The 16,918-nt window shown below is 45.2% G+C and overlaps 1 protein-coding gene across 3 annotated transcripts in view; it reads left to right on the top strand.

The window, feature by feature from the left end:
- The window catches only part of LOC139299852 (voltage-gated potassium channel KCNC1-like), a 63,202-nt gene extending 51,621 nt beyond the window's left edge, over window positions 1-11,581 (top strand). For all 3 annotated transcript variants that reach the window (XM_070922787.1, XM_070922786.1, XM_070922785.1), the window contains one exon: window positions 11,430-11,581. In XM_070922787.1, the coding sequence (XP_070778888.1) occupies window positions 11,430-11,581 (152 nt within the window). The remainder of the gene's footprint in view (window positions 1-11,429) is intronic.
- The last annotated feature ends 5,337 nt before the right edge of the window (window positions 11,582-16,918 follow it).

Genomic DNA, 16,918 nt, shown 5'->3' with positions numbered 1-16,918 from the left:
GCAAGACTTTTCAACACCACCGCCTTTGCTTCGCCCCTGCCAGACGGATTCCTGCGGTTTGCGGCTTGGTCATGGTTTATGTTGGGAAATGCAAAGCTTTGACCTTTTGGTGATCCTGGCTCAGGAGGTCAAACATCTAATGTTAGTGTTAGAAATGTGGTGATGTGTTTTAAGTCATTCTTTTCACCTCACTGAAATCGTTCTTTTTTTTTGGGGGGGGGGGGGGGGGGGGTCAGTCCATTTGACTGAATAGGCGTTATCGTCACACATCTGCCTCAAATATATGGGCTAGAAGGGGCCTACTAAACATACTGCTGTAAGGAGGCTGTCATCACCCATTTGTTTCAGCGAGCCAATGCGGCGTATTCAGGCGACGTAGTGTAAAGAGCCTGCTTAAGGAGGTGGCCTGGTGGGGCGGACGGTTGGGTCGAACGCAGGGCTTTCGCCCAAGAGGCCGGTTCGCGTCCCACGTGAAACCAAAAGTGAAAGTGTTGGCTCATTTCAACGTTATGCAACTTAGATAAGTGCGTGAACGTAACGTCAAATTCATTTTGGCGCCTAAACCTAAGCCTTCTGAGGCCTGCTAGCAGGCGTAGCAGGCCCCAGTAACCACTGATAACGCCCATCAGCCATGTGAGCAGATGATAATGCCCTTCTGCGCCGGCTAGTAGGTGTTACAGGCCCCCTTCTAACCCATATCTATGAAGCTGATGACGCTCATTCAGTGGAGTGGTAGCACTCCAGTCGTGTGCAGCCAGCTTTAGTATGTTGTTGTGATCTTTTATGTTTGTATGTCATGTTTATTTTATCATTATGTCTTATTTGCCCATCCTTTGATCATCACCCCCCCCCCACCCCCCTCCCTCTCTCTCTTATCTTCTCGCTCTCTCACTTTCTCCTTATCTCTCCCCCGCTGTTGCTATGGAAACAGTGGACAGGGGAATTCTGGGACTTGGCGCAGCAAAGCATTTTGGGTCAAGGCTTGGTGTTTGATTGCATTATTGATGCGCACTCATCAATACAGTGGGCTGCATTTCACTAACCCACCCAGTGAAGCCAAGGGAAACAAATGGTGAGACAAATTAAACCTTTTGTGAAGTAAATGATGTACAATGTGCAAGGACATGGGGGGGGGGGGGGGGGGGGGGGGGGGCGTCTTTGGTAGAGCGGTTCATCGGCTGATCACAGGGTTGGCGGTTCAAGTGTCCTTGTGCAAATTGCCCCAAATTGCTCCCAATGGTCAGGCCAGCACCTTGCATGGTAGCTCGCTTCGTAATCTCGCCCCCCAAAAAAGGAAAGGAAGCCGCCAAACAACGCTGCATGGCCGTAAGGAGACAAATGAAACCTTTTGTGATTTACTTACTTGGAATAAGCCAAACCTATGCATATTAACTGCGGGTAATACAGGAAAACTTAACTTTAAGTACCCACATAAACAGTAAACCAGCAATCTCGAATGGTACTCAAATTCAGTCATGAATGAATCTCGTTGTTATTCCTACACCAGCAAGTCCTCCAACAAAATTGACAGCGCGTTGCGTTCCAAAATGGCCCCCAATGGTTTGGTATGGTTTAGGCAACTAAAGCTACTTGGTTAAATTCAGTCAATTGAATTATACATACCAGTATCGCAAATGGGGCATTACAATCTGTGCAGCATACGAGTCTAACCTTGGGCCTAAGTTTAGAGAAAGTCTTGATGAGAAGGTTAACATTGGTAGGTGATGGCATGTCGACACCGTACGCCCAAACCACCCGACACCACCTCCCACTTGCGAGGCTTTGCAGCGTTACAGCAACATCATTATTTACTCGGCCACACAAGGTTGTTTATCGGGAAAAGAAATAGAAATAGGTTTGAACAAATGACCGGTGCTGTAATTTTTCCTAACGTGGCCAGTGTCTCTTGCACAGATTCCCAGAGATTAGCGTCCACTCAGGGAAAATGTACAGTCTTCTGCTAGTAAAGGCCAGGATTGCTATTTTTTATTTTTGCATTGCCAAGACTGATATGATACCAAAACACTGGATTAGATATCAGGAAAAAAAAAAATACCCAAGATGTCTTTAGTCTCAGCGGTCAAAAAGAAGCACATTGGGAATAACTGAGGCAACACAGTGAGCAACACACCAAACCACGAGTTGATTGCAGTTGTCGCGGTAGGAAACACAAATTCTGTCCATCGAAACACTATTCACCATGAGTATAGACAAAGCAAAGACATGGCCATTGCTGCAGTGGCGTAGTGACACCGAACGTAGTTTCACTGATGGTTAAGAATGATCCTTTTTTTTTTATTGATGATAGTCAGCAACAACTCACACAGATCCAAATATCAGTTGAGATTATTCTCTCAAGTTAAGACGGGGACATTAGCGAGCGCGTAAACGTATCCACAGGTGCCACAGGCTTCTGAGGCCAGATCGTCCGAAAGCGCGCGCCATTATTGATTGATTGGGGGAAACAGTGAGATTGCAGTGAGACAGATTCCTCATCAGCATTCGCGATAAGGAATCACGTCCATATTAGAGGATTTCGCAACTCGTGGTTTACGTCCAGCGCAAGGGGGCTTTTGTAGCAAGACAGGAAGTGAGGGTCTGGACGGTTTGATGGGGCATGTAACTTTGCGAGCCATCACAGACCTGCAACGAACCAGTCTTTTTACTGATAATTGCCGCAATGGTGGCCAAGGTTTTAGTTGCCTAAACCAAAACCATATCTTAACCACAGTTAGCATTGTCATTGGGATGCGGACAAAAACATCCCTTTGAACGTAATCCGGGTGTTTGCAGAATCGGCCAATGTCCACATTCCTGTCTGGCAGTAAGGGCTCGCCCCCTTGCTTTGAGTGTGGCCATTCAGAGCAGGTGTAAACCCTTTGGTCTCTGGACGCGGAGTAACAGACTGAAGCCTTCAGTCACGTTCACTGTCCCGCTGTCCCATGAAAGAATCCCGCCGCAGCTCTTGTCCTTCTTGTGACTCTGCAACTTGTTAAGGTTTTCTCGCTGTCTCAGTGCAGAGCAGGGCACATGATCAGGGAGAGTGCCCTGCCTGCCTGCCTGCCTGCTGGAATGCAAAGAGGAGAACGCTGCCGTCTCTCCTTCAGAAAAGAAAAAAAAAAAAAAGCCTGCAGAGAGGTTAGCTCTGGAGTCAAAAAAACGTTGGTGCAGTACCGCTGGTGCCTCCGAAGGCCGAGACTGCGCACTGCACCCTCCTCCCGACTGCATCAGTTTCAAAGGCAGCCGACGCGCTCGGCATTATGATACTGTGCGCATCCCCCCCTTTTTGTTGGGAAACCTAATCAGTGAGTGGGTGGAGGTCGAATAACGGAATGAAACGTTGCATTAATCACTCCCTTGCTTTGTATTTCATGCTCTGTCTGACTGCCGTCCTGTCTCCCTTTGTTTATTTTTTCTCTCCACCCCCCCCCTCCCGGTCTTCCTCCTCCGTCCTCCTCCTCCTTGTTTTCAGTAGAAATAGTATTGATTCTCTCCATTGAAAGACATATACCATTGGCCTGAACTGACTCTTGAGTCTTACTTAGAGGCTCATTGATGTAAAGGGATATGCTGCTGTCTTTTCCACCCCCTCTCCCTTGAGTTCTGCCACCAACATGCAATTCCGTAGCACCTTAAAATATACTCTCTCTCTCTCTCTCTTGCCAGATTCCATCCTCTTCATCTCTCATTCTCACCAAGTCTGTTATTCTTTCACTTTCCTTTTCTCCAAGCGATGATCGATGGCATTCAGGCCAGTAATCAGTGTTTGTGGTCAGAATCCCTTGAGGCCTATTGGATTGCGCTCACATTCTTTTTTTTTTTTTACATTTTTTTTATTTGAGTGCTACTGCAACAGTTGAGCAACAGTGGGGTCAGGAGGACAATCATGTTGACTATGGAAAGTGTCAAAAGTGTCAGAGAGCGGAAATTGGGGATTTAAAACCATGTAAGTAAGGCTGTACCTTTGACAGGGGCGATCAGAGAATCGTCCTCAGGAATATCGTGCCTGTAATCCTTTATTTAAATGAGCAAATGTTATATCACAGAGTAAACTGCCCGTGCTGCTCTGTAAGGGCTACCTGGTCTCACCGGACGGAGGCTGTTGGGATAAGTCTGCCGGTCACTTTTGTAAGGGCACCGTCGCTGCGTCCTGGGCTCGGCGCTGCCCAAGACAATTGCGATTGTCAGCCCAGAACGATAACGGGTTGTGCGGGACTAAGGCTACCTGATAGCTTCAGGGTTCGCTCGTGCTCAAAAACACATGTAACGACCGCCTAAAAGACTTAGCTCTTTAGTTTAGTCCGCTGGCTTGCCTCCGCTTCTCATCCTATCATACCACATGTCCTACAGCAGTAATATATGATGTCAGAGGACACGTACAAATAGACTGTTGCTGGAGATATGGGCTATAACCGCAGAAACGAATTCTTTAGATTGTGCTTTGGGTTTTCCCATTTGCGGTGTGATTCTGTAGAGCAGCGGACCTCTTTTATAAGGACAGTATTGTAAAGAGCGTCTTAGGTATGCACTCGATGGCTGCATGCAAGACATAGATTTAGTGAGTCAGCTAGTGTTATAAGCATGATAAGAGAAAAATGTAAGATCAGACTTGTATATCATTCTGACATAACACCGTTTGAATGCTTAGCTTACTTGGGACAAATGACGTGTTTTCGCTTTAATGTTACAAAAGACAAGGCTCACAGGAGGAGGCACCTTGTGTTTGGCGAACAGAATCAGAAATGCTTTATTGATCCCCGGGGGGGGGGGGGGGGGGGGGGGTGCTCCCATTCAAGAGTAGAAAAGCAGCATTAATTTAGAAATAAGAGTATGTAGAAAAATAACATGTAAAAAAATAAGAAATAAAAAATTTACACATTTACAATATTTAAGTGAAAAAAGTGAATATATATATATTCACTTTTTTCACTGAAATATTGTCATAATATTCATAAAAACGAGAAAACACAAATATTTTAGAAATCTGTCAAAAACTTGTTTCAAACTAAAAATTGTGTTGTTATTTATTAGGCAAATAACAAACTGGAGCAACTAAATAGTCCGTATTCACATATATTAACCAAACATCTTAATATTCTGTACGACCTCCTTTGGCCCTGATGACAGCTTGCATTCTTTGCAACCACTAAAGCAAATGTTTCTGTTCAGGAATGCAAGTAAATAACTGTCATTTGGCATCTCGATCAAAAAATAATAATGTGCTTTACTATTTTTTTCTGCTTTTTTTGTAAAACAGTAAATTTGAGAATTCATGGATAACAACAATAATTATATTTTAGCATTAAAGAGATCATTTTGATTAAAGAGCTTGGCTTGCACATACTGGTGGATTAACCATTACAGAGACATCAGATATTTTGGTCATCAGAAATACTGTTATTTATATTTAGGGCAGCGGGGGCAAACACCTCACACTGGGTGGGGGTCTAATACATTTGGTAAGCACTGTACATATATATATATATATATATATATATATATAGCGTTCTCTTGCTGTGGAGACGACAGTGCTAATAATATGCTAACTCTTGGCCTTAGATGTAGCACTTTGTTACTGCTGTGGGTAAGCTAGTTAGCCGGACAAGGCTAACGATTTCAACTCCCGTTGGAGCGGATGAACACCCCCTGTTTAATCCATTCCTTGCATTTTTGTTCCCCCCCCCCCTCTTGTTGCTGCCGCCGGATGCAACTTCTGTATGTTCAAATTAAATGAAATAATAAGTAAACAAATGGTCAGCCTTGGTGTGTTTTCACACCTGTATTACACCTTTATAACACCTGTCACCTTCTGTCTTCTTCCCCTCCCATCTCAGCGGTGTCACAACCTTTCCATGCTTTTCGTTCACGTCGCCTTCATTGTTAGATCACACGCAGCCGTGGTGTTATCTGTTCAGGTCCTACCGCCTGCCTCGCCCCTTTTAAATGCTCTGCATGTGTCCACATTACGTTTGTGTGCCCATCTGTGATTTAATGTTGTCTTTTAACGCGTGTCTCTGCGTTCATGACATAGAAATGAGACACTCTCTTTTTTTTTTTCTTCCCTATGTTCTGCTCCTGTGTGTGTTTTTCCTCTTTGTCTCTCTCTCTCTCTCTCTCTCTCTCTGTCCTCTTCTTATCTCAGTTGTGAATGAGCTATGTCACAGGTCACATACATACACGTTGTATGGCTGTATGTATGTATGTATGTATGTATGTACATTTTTAACCTGTGGTTCAACGTGTTGGTAATGTCATCTTTTTTTTTTTTTGCATTGTTACGTGTCTGTGTTTGATGCAAATATCATTTTCTTGACAATCTCAAATCCACATGTGGTTTCAAATGTGTAAAATGAAATTTGAGGGGGACATGTGAGGGTGACCATAATGAGTTTGAACAAGAAACAAATTTCCAAATAACTGGAGAAAAAAAAAAAGTAGCATTTTGCTGTGAACTGAAACACATGTTGATGTATGTTTTGCATGCAGATTGTTGTTGGGATAATGTTTGCACTGGTTGTTCACTTCTGTGTACCCCCAAACCCCTTCCCAGTCCCCTTTCTCCCTCCCCACCCTCCCCTTTCCACCTCCTTCCTTGGCCTCCCTGCACCCCTCGTACCATCACTCTCCATGTTCCTCTATTCCCCCCTCCCTCTCCCTGCAGGAATCTCATTCATCCAACTACAATGATCACAGATAAAACTCGGAATCTCGTTTGGTAGAATTTAGTGGAGGTGTGACGATTCTGTAGTTCGCTGCTGTGTTCATGCTGCCAGTAACCGAGTGGCCGTCAATTTGAGAAAACGGTGGCAGGGTGTCTGACACAAGACTGCCAATCCCTTCTGCAGACCCACGGGCGGCTGGCTGATACAGGGGGGGGGGCTAGGGCGCCGCCCTCCTTGAAGCCTTAGAGCCAAAGAATGGAGACACTGTAGGTCTGGCCATGCAAAACTGCTGGTGGTGTGAACACAGAATTAGGTCATTCCATCCCATTCACTTTCCCCTGTGCTTCTTCTACCTCCTCTCTCCCTCCTCTTCCTCCTCATAACCCCCCCCCGCCCCGCCCACCTTGCCCTTCCCCTTTTTCCCTCCTCCCTCACGTCTCCCCATCCCATTCTAACTCTGGTGTATCCATCCCATCCTCAGGCTATCCACCTCAGTCTCTCCCCCTGCGTTGTGTTACTAAAGTCTGACTGAGTGGAGGTATGTACAACAACGAGTCGCCACCCCGGCAAGGCTAACAGACGCGCTGCTGAACTTGTGAGCACCCGCTTAGCTTCCTGCTTTGGCTTTGGAGAGAATCGATCAGAAAATCAGAGTTTGACTTTGTAAAACACAGGACGTGGCCATCATTGGTAGACTGAATCAAGCTATCTTAGCATAGTAGCTACAGGCTTGCATATGCTTAGTTAAAATCATAAGTAGCTAAGTGGGATTATGGCTTGATTGCACTTTTTTTAGACAGTATCAACTGCACTAAGTATGCACCCGTTGAGATTTAATCTTCCAGCTGCATGACGACAGCCCCATGCGATAATTAGTCAAAGGACATACGTCATTCATTAGAACTTGGGGGGTTTTATGTGTGTAGCTCTGGCCTTCGGTTCTATCAGCTATGGTTGCGTTGAACTGTTGCAGAACGTGGAACCCAGAACGTGGGGACATTATGGGGAGAAAAAAAAAAAAAAATGGGTCCAGTGGAGCAAGAAATATGAGCGATCAGACATTAAGTACTTAATATGAATAAAGTTTATTATATAATATAATATATATATTTCTTGGCTTGTTTCTCACCTGATGCGAAGGTATAGGGCTATAAACTGGCGACACCACGTCCTCAGCGCTGGCATTCCTGAACTAGCCGACCCCCTTTTGGCGGAGGCTAGCTGGGAGCAAACAAACTGACCCCCCCCCCCCCCCCCCCCCCCGCCCCCACCAAAAAAAAAATCTAATAAAATGATCAGTAACCAGTGGTGAAAAGAAACTTTTCCTTTGGGTATGTGTACCTCACTTGGGTATTTCTATTTTATGCTACTTTATACTGTTACTTCACTACAATTAAGTCCATATTTGAACTCTATATACAGTATATGACAGCTAAAATATATTTGACATTGTTATAGAATAAACTACCCGGCAATATATATATATATAAGAGTTTTGGTATTGCTAGTTCATTTTTACTTTTAAAGTAATTCACTAAACTGGATCGAACAATTAGAATGTAAATCTCCTCCTGAGGAGGTCCGTAAGAATGTGTTTTCTTTTTTTTTACCACATGCCACCTTTGACAGACCTCCATCAGCCCTGGCTAGCTAACGGTGAGAAATGGCAGCTGGAGTGGCAGTGATAACACTAATACGCACCAGGGGTGTAAGCACCAAAATTCTGGACCCTGCGCATAGGCCCTTCTCCGCATCCGCAGCGCATTTATTCCAGTGTCTAAGGAGGGCCCTGTATACTCTATATAAATGAGGCACCTCACCTCACCGATGTCACTGGTGCTCGGTATATGGGTACCGATGATGTTTTTCCGGTCTTGGGTTGTGCACATCCCACGCCGCTTTGTAATAGTTTCCAGTCAGGAGGCTTCCTGTTGCCTCTCTGTAAAAGTTAACAAGAACTTGGCTCCACCAGTCACTTTGAAAAATAAATAGTCGTTTCTGAGCTTTCTTTACCGGCGTGCATGTGTGTCCATGACGGGTTCTCTAAGAAACCATGTCAATGCAGAATTGAATGAGTATAGTAGTGAAAAGAGAACTTTGAACGCCTGTTTTCATGAGCGTGATGCGTTTTTCCATCCAGAGCTACAAGCCTGCAACTCTGTCAGCCCTCACGAGTTGCACACTGACAATTGTCGAACTGAAGTAACTGAAACTAAAATTGAGGCGTTGACCAGCCTTAAAACGCACACAGTAACAGGGTGAGCCGCCTTAGCTTAAAACAGCCGTGTGCTCCTGCCGTGTCAGTTGAAGGCGCTATATCTTTACTCCGGGACTCCGCTAGAGGAGCTTTGCAGGACTCGCAGTTCAAAAAAAAGTTCCTTATTTATCTCATACTGGCCCCTTCATGCGGCCCTTCAGTTCGTCTTTAAAGCACCGAGACGTGTAAGTGCAGATCAATGATGTGTTTTTCTGCCTTTGTTTATCTTATCGGCAGTAAATGTTGGTCCAGGTCTGTGCTCATAACCGGAATCGTATCAGCAAGATCTCTGATGATGGCGGTCCTGATCAGGGATTACAGGTCACTATAAATTGCTGCTGTACATTAGAAACTGCAGGCTATTGATACCAATCAATCTAACACTGCCGCCGCTCTGTGTGTGTGTGTGTGTGTGTGTGTGTGTGTGTGTGTGTCCCAATCAGCTAAAAGCCGCAGCGCTGCTGATTTATCCCTGTCATTACAGGACTTGACGTTGCAACACAGCTACTTAACCAGAGCAGAATGTGTGCTTTTACACAGTAAACATGCACAAATACACACACACACACACACACACACACACACACAGCATATATGGAAAGCTGTAATGTACACAAAGACATTTCAGAATGACATCCTACGTCTGGGTCTCGACCGTACTGTTTATAATATTATTTACAGAAGAGACCCAACAGTTCCCACCATGAGCAAGCACCTGCAAATGCATAAACACACACACACACACACACACACACACACACACACTGTTGACTACGTACACACAGTGCATACACTCTCTTTGTGAAAATGAGACAGTTTCAGTGTTTGCCGTTCTCAGATACAACGCCTCAAAAAGACCTCAACATGCATGCATTTTAACCCACATGTGCCACACACACACACACACACACACACACACACACAACATGCTGTTGTTGTTGTTGTTGTAGACATTGTGATGCGGGTGCAAGGTAAAGATGCCCTTTAGTGCTTCAGCGTCAGCTCTTCCCACGACTTGTTCAAGGACAACATGGGTTTTTATGCGTGGGGGGCTAAAAGCGGAAGTCGCAACGCGCCAGCTCCGCAGTTGTCGCTTGTCAAATGTCAGGTGTTTGACAAAAATTGCAATATTTATAACCCCCCCCCCCCCCACACACACACACACACACACACACTAGCCACTTCCTGCTCTTTCAGCCTGCCCGTCAAAAAGCCAAAACGACATAAGGGTTTCGTGCTAATCGCGCCAACGTTGGTGCGCCAACGCGCTAAGATGAACCCTGTATGGCGACATTGCTAAATTGCTAAACATTAGCACGTTACCACTTTGTCATTGTCAGGATGTTAGCATGCCGGTGTTAGCGTTTAGCTCGAAGCCTCAGCCTGAGCTGCTGGCATGGCCGCTGGTCCCTGTTGGAACACGACGCCTTAAATGAAGAGAAACACGTGCTTGATCCTGGCCTCGGGAGGGGTCTGTCTGTCTGTCTGTCTGTCTTTCTGCCTAACTGGCTGTTCCCCCCCCCCCGTTAGCGTCAAGCCTGCTGTTCCCGCTGGTGGACTGGCTTAAAAACGCCTGGTCTCTGAGATTAAAACGTCTCCGGGGGAAGTGAGGGGTCAGCGTGGAGGATTGTGGATGTGTATTTCTAACTGTGCTCAGCTCCAGATGATTTTACCCACCCGAGTTGCTCTGAGTTTCCCAAAAAAACTAAAAACAAACAAACAAACAAACAAACAAACAAACAAAAAAATCATTAAACCGCAAAGTCTGGCTGTGAGCCGCCACCGGTGTGCTTTTGGGAATCTCAGAGCGGGCAGTCCAGTGGATGTGCAAGTAAAGAAAATTCTCACGGGATGTGATTCCGACCGAAGGTGTTTGTGTACATCCACTGGACCAGTGCATCCCCCCCCCCCCTTACACCGCTAATGCCGGTGCTGCAGAGCGCCGCCCCTTTAGGTGTCTGAGGGATATTGTGGAAAGTGATAGCTGATTTACGTAACCAATATTCCTGTTTTGTCCTGTCTGTCTGTCTGTCTGTCTGTGTCTGTCTGTCCATCTGTTTGTCCCTCGGCCCATCTGTCTGTCCATCTGTCTTTTTCTAACTTACCTCCTTTGGTCTCAAATATTTTACTTGGTTTGGGCTGTTTTTTTTTTTTTCATTTGAGTTATTTCTCTCTTTTTTTTCTGTTTTGTTTTGGTTTTTTTTACTTTGTTTCATTTACAAATGCTTGTAACTGTAACAAATGGTTTATATTTGCTATTTCCGATGTGCAATGCTGTCATAACATATAACATAAATGATATATATATCACTACTTCTTCTGTCATAACTATTTGCATTTCCATCCAACGGCACACGTTCCTTGCATTACAACTTTTCGCCACGTCATGAAAACGCCTGACTGTTTCATTTGCTAATATGAATGACCCTTCATAACCCCCCCCCACCTCCCACCCCACCCCCCCCTCCTTCCCTCCCTCCTTCTAACCTGTGCTTGTCATCTTCATGTAGCCACGGGTTACGAGAAGTCACGCAGCCTCAATAATATCTCCGGGATGACAGGCGCCCCGCTGCGCCTCACCCCCATCACCAACTCCACCTTCGAGCCCTTCGAACCACCTGGCCTCAGGCGATGCCACTCCCCCATTCCCTCCATCTTGTAGCATAGCCCGACAGGGGGGCGGTGGGAAACAAACAAAGTGTCTTTTTTTTTTTCTTCTTCTTCTGGGGAACATCGACATGGAAGGAGTGTCTCGCGGACATTTGGTTCATCGTAGCTGCTCTTTCATCGCCGTCACTCACACGACAGATTAGACTTCTTCTAGGCACTAGCTATTCTGAAACAAAATAGCTAAACCTTAGTGATTAAGCTGAGATAGACGCTTAAGCAAATGTATTGTGAAATACACAAACACACACACACACACACAAACACACCTGCCTTACTAACAGGGATAGAGTCCAGGTTAGTTTAGACTGATGTGATAGTTGAGTTAGTTTACCTCTAGCTTTCCCTGTGCTACTCCTCGCCTGTATCTCGACTGCACTTGCACTTCAACGCTTTAAGACTGATACTTAAGAGTAGCTATGAATAAGAGACTTTTCTAATATTAAGCCTCAGAATGCATTCACACACACACACACACACACACACACACACACAGACACTAACACATTTGCAGCATGCATGTTTTTACTCATGAGAATCTCCACAATAAGAACAGACGCTATACCTACAAGTAGATTGAGAAAAAAAAAAAAAAAGAAGACATTTTTTTTTATACACTCACGAGCGTATTCTCTGAAAAGAAAAGTAAGCCCCCCCCCCCCAAAAACTGTAGCACCTCGGCACCTTTTGAAAGAAGCCATGCAGGCTGTTCAAGATGTTCGGTTCTTTTCCCTCGCGTCAACGCGCGCAGATGCATGGTTTGTTCTCAGTGTATCCCTTTGGTACAGGGGGAGAGGAGAGCTCCGTCACATTCTACATCACCCCCCTCGCGAGCAGCTTCCTCTTTCTCCCCGCGTCCTCCTCAGGCTTCAGACTCTAAACCTAAAAACTAACTAAAATGTACCTTTTATACTGTGGACAGCTGGGGAACAGGTGTTAAGTTAGGGCAGCGGTTCCCAACCTGGAACCCCCCCCCCTCCCCCCGAGGAGTTGCAAGATAAACCTGAAGCAGTTGAGATGATTGAAAAGGGTAGGAAATTCCTTTCCTATCCTTTTTAAATGAACAGGTGAAATATATTAATGAAACATAAAATCGGGATATTTTGTTTATTTTTGGTATTTGCTCGTGAATTTCGTCCCTCTTTTAGGGGAGGGGAGACACACTGCAAATTCTCAGATAGTGGCCTTTATTGACATGAGATAGAACCAGACCCGTTATGTGAATCCAGCTAATATTAATCCAGCCTGCATTTCATCAGATTTTTAGTTAGAAGCCTCAATGGTTTTTGATCAGGTCCTGAAGAAACTCCATAGGGTAATGTACACTTAATGTACGTTTGTTTTATAGTGCAATTGTGCAAAATGCTGTAATAACCGTGGGAGCCCACGTTGTACAGGTAATTGCAACCCCACTCGAACAGAGATCCCATCCAAATGTAGCAAAAACATTTGACCAAATTCCCAGAAAATCCACATGAGGAGACGTGAATGAACCAGTTTCCATCCACACTACTGTTCAGTGAATGTTGGGTTCGTCGAGATAAAGGATAAAGAGTTTGGGGCTCAAGGAGATGATGGCAAGACTGACGTTGAAAGAGCTCTAGTCAAACCCAAAAACAGACAAAAAAACGCTTGTTTCATGTATTCACTTGAGGAAGGTTACCGTCTCCTCATCGCGTTTAAGTCGCGAACGTCACCATTTACTCGCCAAGCCTGCTTTCCGTTGCGCTTTGTCGTATGTCTCTAAAAGCAGGTGGATGGAAACGTACTTTCAGTCACTTCTACCCAGCCGTCATTGGCCTTTAACCCTTTAATACCGAGTGTGTCATCGGTGACACGTTCACGCAAGCGCACTTTGGATTACCGTAATTACGCCACGGTTTGCGCTATCGGAAAAATTCCAACGGTTTCTGAAAGCTGAGACGTTGCGCTTTACAGCCAATATGGTGTCCTCATGGTAATTTCACTCGCGCCTCTCAGTCAAAATGAGCAAAAAAGTCCAGGCCGACATTTTGAGGCTTAGGTTTTAACCCTTTAAAACCTAAACCTGGCTGTAAAGTGCAACATCGCAGCTTTCAGAAACCATTGGATTTTTTCCGATAGCGGCCACCCAAAGTGCGCTTGCGCAAACGTGTCTCTGACGTCACACTCGGTGTTAAAGGGTTATTTCACCTTTATTGGCCTGAACGCAATGGAATTTTCAATACATTGATTGTTCAGAGTACCCCAGAGTATGTAAATGTACCCCCAAGCCAAAAACACCCAGAATACACACACAGAGGGCATGACCTCGGCGGCAGCTTCGGCCCTGATTTGAGAATTTATCTCAGTATCTTACATCACTGTCAAGGGGGATAATTGGGACGCTAGGGGAGGGAAAAGAGCCGAGTCGGTATTTGCTGAGCTGTCACTCGACTAACACTTAACGCTGGCACATGAAAGATATTTCGTTAAAAAAAAAAAAAAATTTAAAAAGGGGGGGGAGGGAAAAAAGCAGAGCTGCAAAAAAGCCGGGAAGAAAGGGATGACCACTTCTCTTTTTTTTTTTTTTTGCATTACCCCAAGGGACAGCACAAAAGACAGGTCGCGTTCTCTTTCCGAGAGTGCTTGAAGTACACAGCTGGAGTCGGGGCGCGGTTAGCCAGATGGATAAGTAAAGCCGACTTAATCAACGTGGGCGTCTTGTCTCTTTAACCGGCTCACAGGCCCAAGTTGTCGAAGACGAAGGTCAGTTTGTGGTGTAACAGCCAGGTGCAGTGACCGTGAGCACTCTCCAGGGGTCTTGTGGCATTTTTTACATTTCTGATCGTGTCCAGATTAAACAAACAACTTTACTATGTGTCAATTGGTGAGTTCTCTTTAGTAGCCCCCCCCCCCCCCTTCCGGTATTGCTATGGGAAAGCAGGCTAACCGTGTCCGTGACTCCACCTCTGTACTTAATGCACAGACATGAGGTTGATATTAGATATATATATATATATATATATATATATATATATTAGAGCGTGAGAAGCGTGGTTTTCCTCGAGTATGAGTTCACCCAATCACCCCCGCCCCCCACCACCACAAACACCTTCCCACGTCACCACCACCACCACCACCACCGCCGCCGCCAACAGCGTTACTACTTGCACTGACTCCAGTGTTACTCAGCAGCCAGTGGCAATATTTTTAGTTTTCTCCCTTTTTGGCTTCTCTTTCTTTCCCTGTTTTTGCCCCTCCTGAACCCCCCAACCCCCTCCCCTCCCCCTCCTCTTCTATCCGTCCATCTCTTCTTTGTTTCGGCTGCGGCTGCTCAGTAGGAGGCACCGTGAACGGCTACTGGAGTGACAGCCCGTGGTAGAAGAAGAGGGAGGACAACAAACATCACATGGGGAGAGACGAGCGAGAACATGACAGCAGAGACAGCATACAAACATAGACATATGCAATGTAGATAAATGAGACAGTGGGGGTGGTTGTTGGATCTGTGTGTTTCCGCACATGACGAGTGTGCGCGCGTGGGTGTGTGTGTGTGTGTGTGTGTGTGTTCCTGGACCTGCATCTACCTCTGTACGAAGATGCACAAAAGTCAACTCGGAGAAAACCCCCCCCCCCCAACATTTTCTTGTCTTTTTTTTTTTTTTTTTTTTTTTCCTTCTGCAAGAAAGAAAGGAAGGACTAATCACTTCAGTTTCGTTTGATGTTTATTATTAACAATCTATGTGTGATCACATGACGTCTGTCTGTCTGTCTGTCAGTGAGGTTACCTTTGTTTTTATTATCTAATTTCAAGGTTTTTTGTTTTTTTTAAATGTTGCTTCCTTTTTGTTTTAAAACTGGATTTTTTTTTTTTTTTTTTTTTCTCTGATGTCGCAGAGCGCATTTGATTTGGGAACCACAATGTCAGACTTGGTCACCGTGGTAGACAGGAATCATGTGTCTGTTGGTTAAGTTTCATGTCTGTCTCTCACTCTCGCCTTCCTTCTCTCCCACCGGAAAGTAACGGGAAACCATTCCTTTTTGATTTGCGTCAGCTCCCCAAAGGAGAGAAACAATGGCTAACCACTCAGTGAACAAGTACTGTTTTTCCCCGCAGGACGTGTTCCTGTGCTCTGAGATATCTCCTTCCTGTTACTTTGTTTTACATTCAAGCTGGGAGGGTCGGGAGGCGAGAGCACTAAATCAGGAGAATGACTATATATTTCGGGGGAAATGATTGCCATCGCGCTCATTCGCCGAGAGCTGGGTGAGGAAATCGACGGCCGCACCATGCCTACGCGCTACGTTCGGAGCTACTGTACATAGCCAGAGAGCGATTAGCTTAGCTTGGACTGAAGACTGGAAGCAGTCTAAGCTAAGCTAATGGCTTCCAGTCCTGGCTGTTAGCTCCGTGCGCCGTGGTTTCCTCATCTCTTGGCAAGAAAATGAGTGCATGATGTTATTCTTTTGACCTTATGTGACCCCGATTTGGGGTCGTGCAGGGTCCCGTGTTTACTGAAAAGTCTGAAACTGAATCAGGATTCATGTACGAATGAATGGTTTTGTGGTTTTAATCCACTTGGAATTACTCAATCCTGAACTCCCGTGTCCTATAGGAAATGCACACCAGGCGCGCACACACACACACACACACACACACACACACACTCTACTGAACCTGTCTTATCGTTTCTCAACAGCCCATCCTCTCCGTCATCCTCCCCTCCCTTCCCCAGTGTTCGCTTGTTTTGAGTGTCTGTCACTCTCTCTCTCGAAAAGGCCACTGCTGATTGGCCACTTTTACCATGACGATGTACATATGTAAAGTTTGTGTTGTAGACGAATCTGCATGGGTTTCCATTGCAAGCAATAAGGATACTGATATGACTAATAACGTGAGAAGGTTTGATAAGATTTTAGTCTCCAGCTTAATGAATGTGTATATAACATTTAGACTTACTTAAGGGTGTGTATGGATGTGTGTGTTTAGACGCATACATATGCACTAACAAAGCATGCAGGACAAAAAATCTTCACCTCTTTGAATGCAAGAGGTGGGACGGGCTGACATTATGCATGCCAAAATGATATGATGCTATTGGTCGGAAGAGACCAGGTTAGGTACTGTAACGGGCTGGGTGGGGGTGGGAAAGTTTATTTTTGCAGGACGGGGAGGGGCTACGTTTCGTAGGTTAGTAGGTCTTGTATAGCTGCTTTCTTATCGATCTTGAGAGACTTATGAATAAGAAAAGCATAGTAACAATCGTAGCTTATGGTTTTTTTTTCTTCTTCTTCTTTCTTTTGCTTCTCTTTTCACAGAGAACTGTTCTGAAAGCCCTGCGCTTATCAGATATATGCAAAAAGAAGCAGT

Source organism: Enoplosus armatus, chromosome 17 (genome assembly GCF_043641665.1).
Source record: "Enoplosus armatus isolate fEnoArm2 chromosome 17, fEnoArm2.hap1, whole genome shotgun sequence".
Lineage (NCBI taxonomy): Eukaryota > Metazoa > Chordata > Actinopteri > Centrarchiformes > Enoplosidae > Enoplosus > Enoplosus armatus.
The sequence above is the reverse complement of the archived record's forward strand: the minus strand, read 5'-3'. Positions and strand labels throughout refer to the sequence as shown.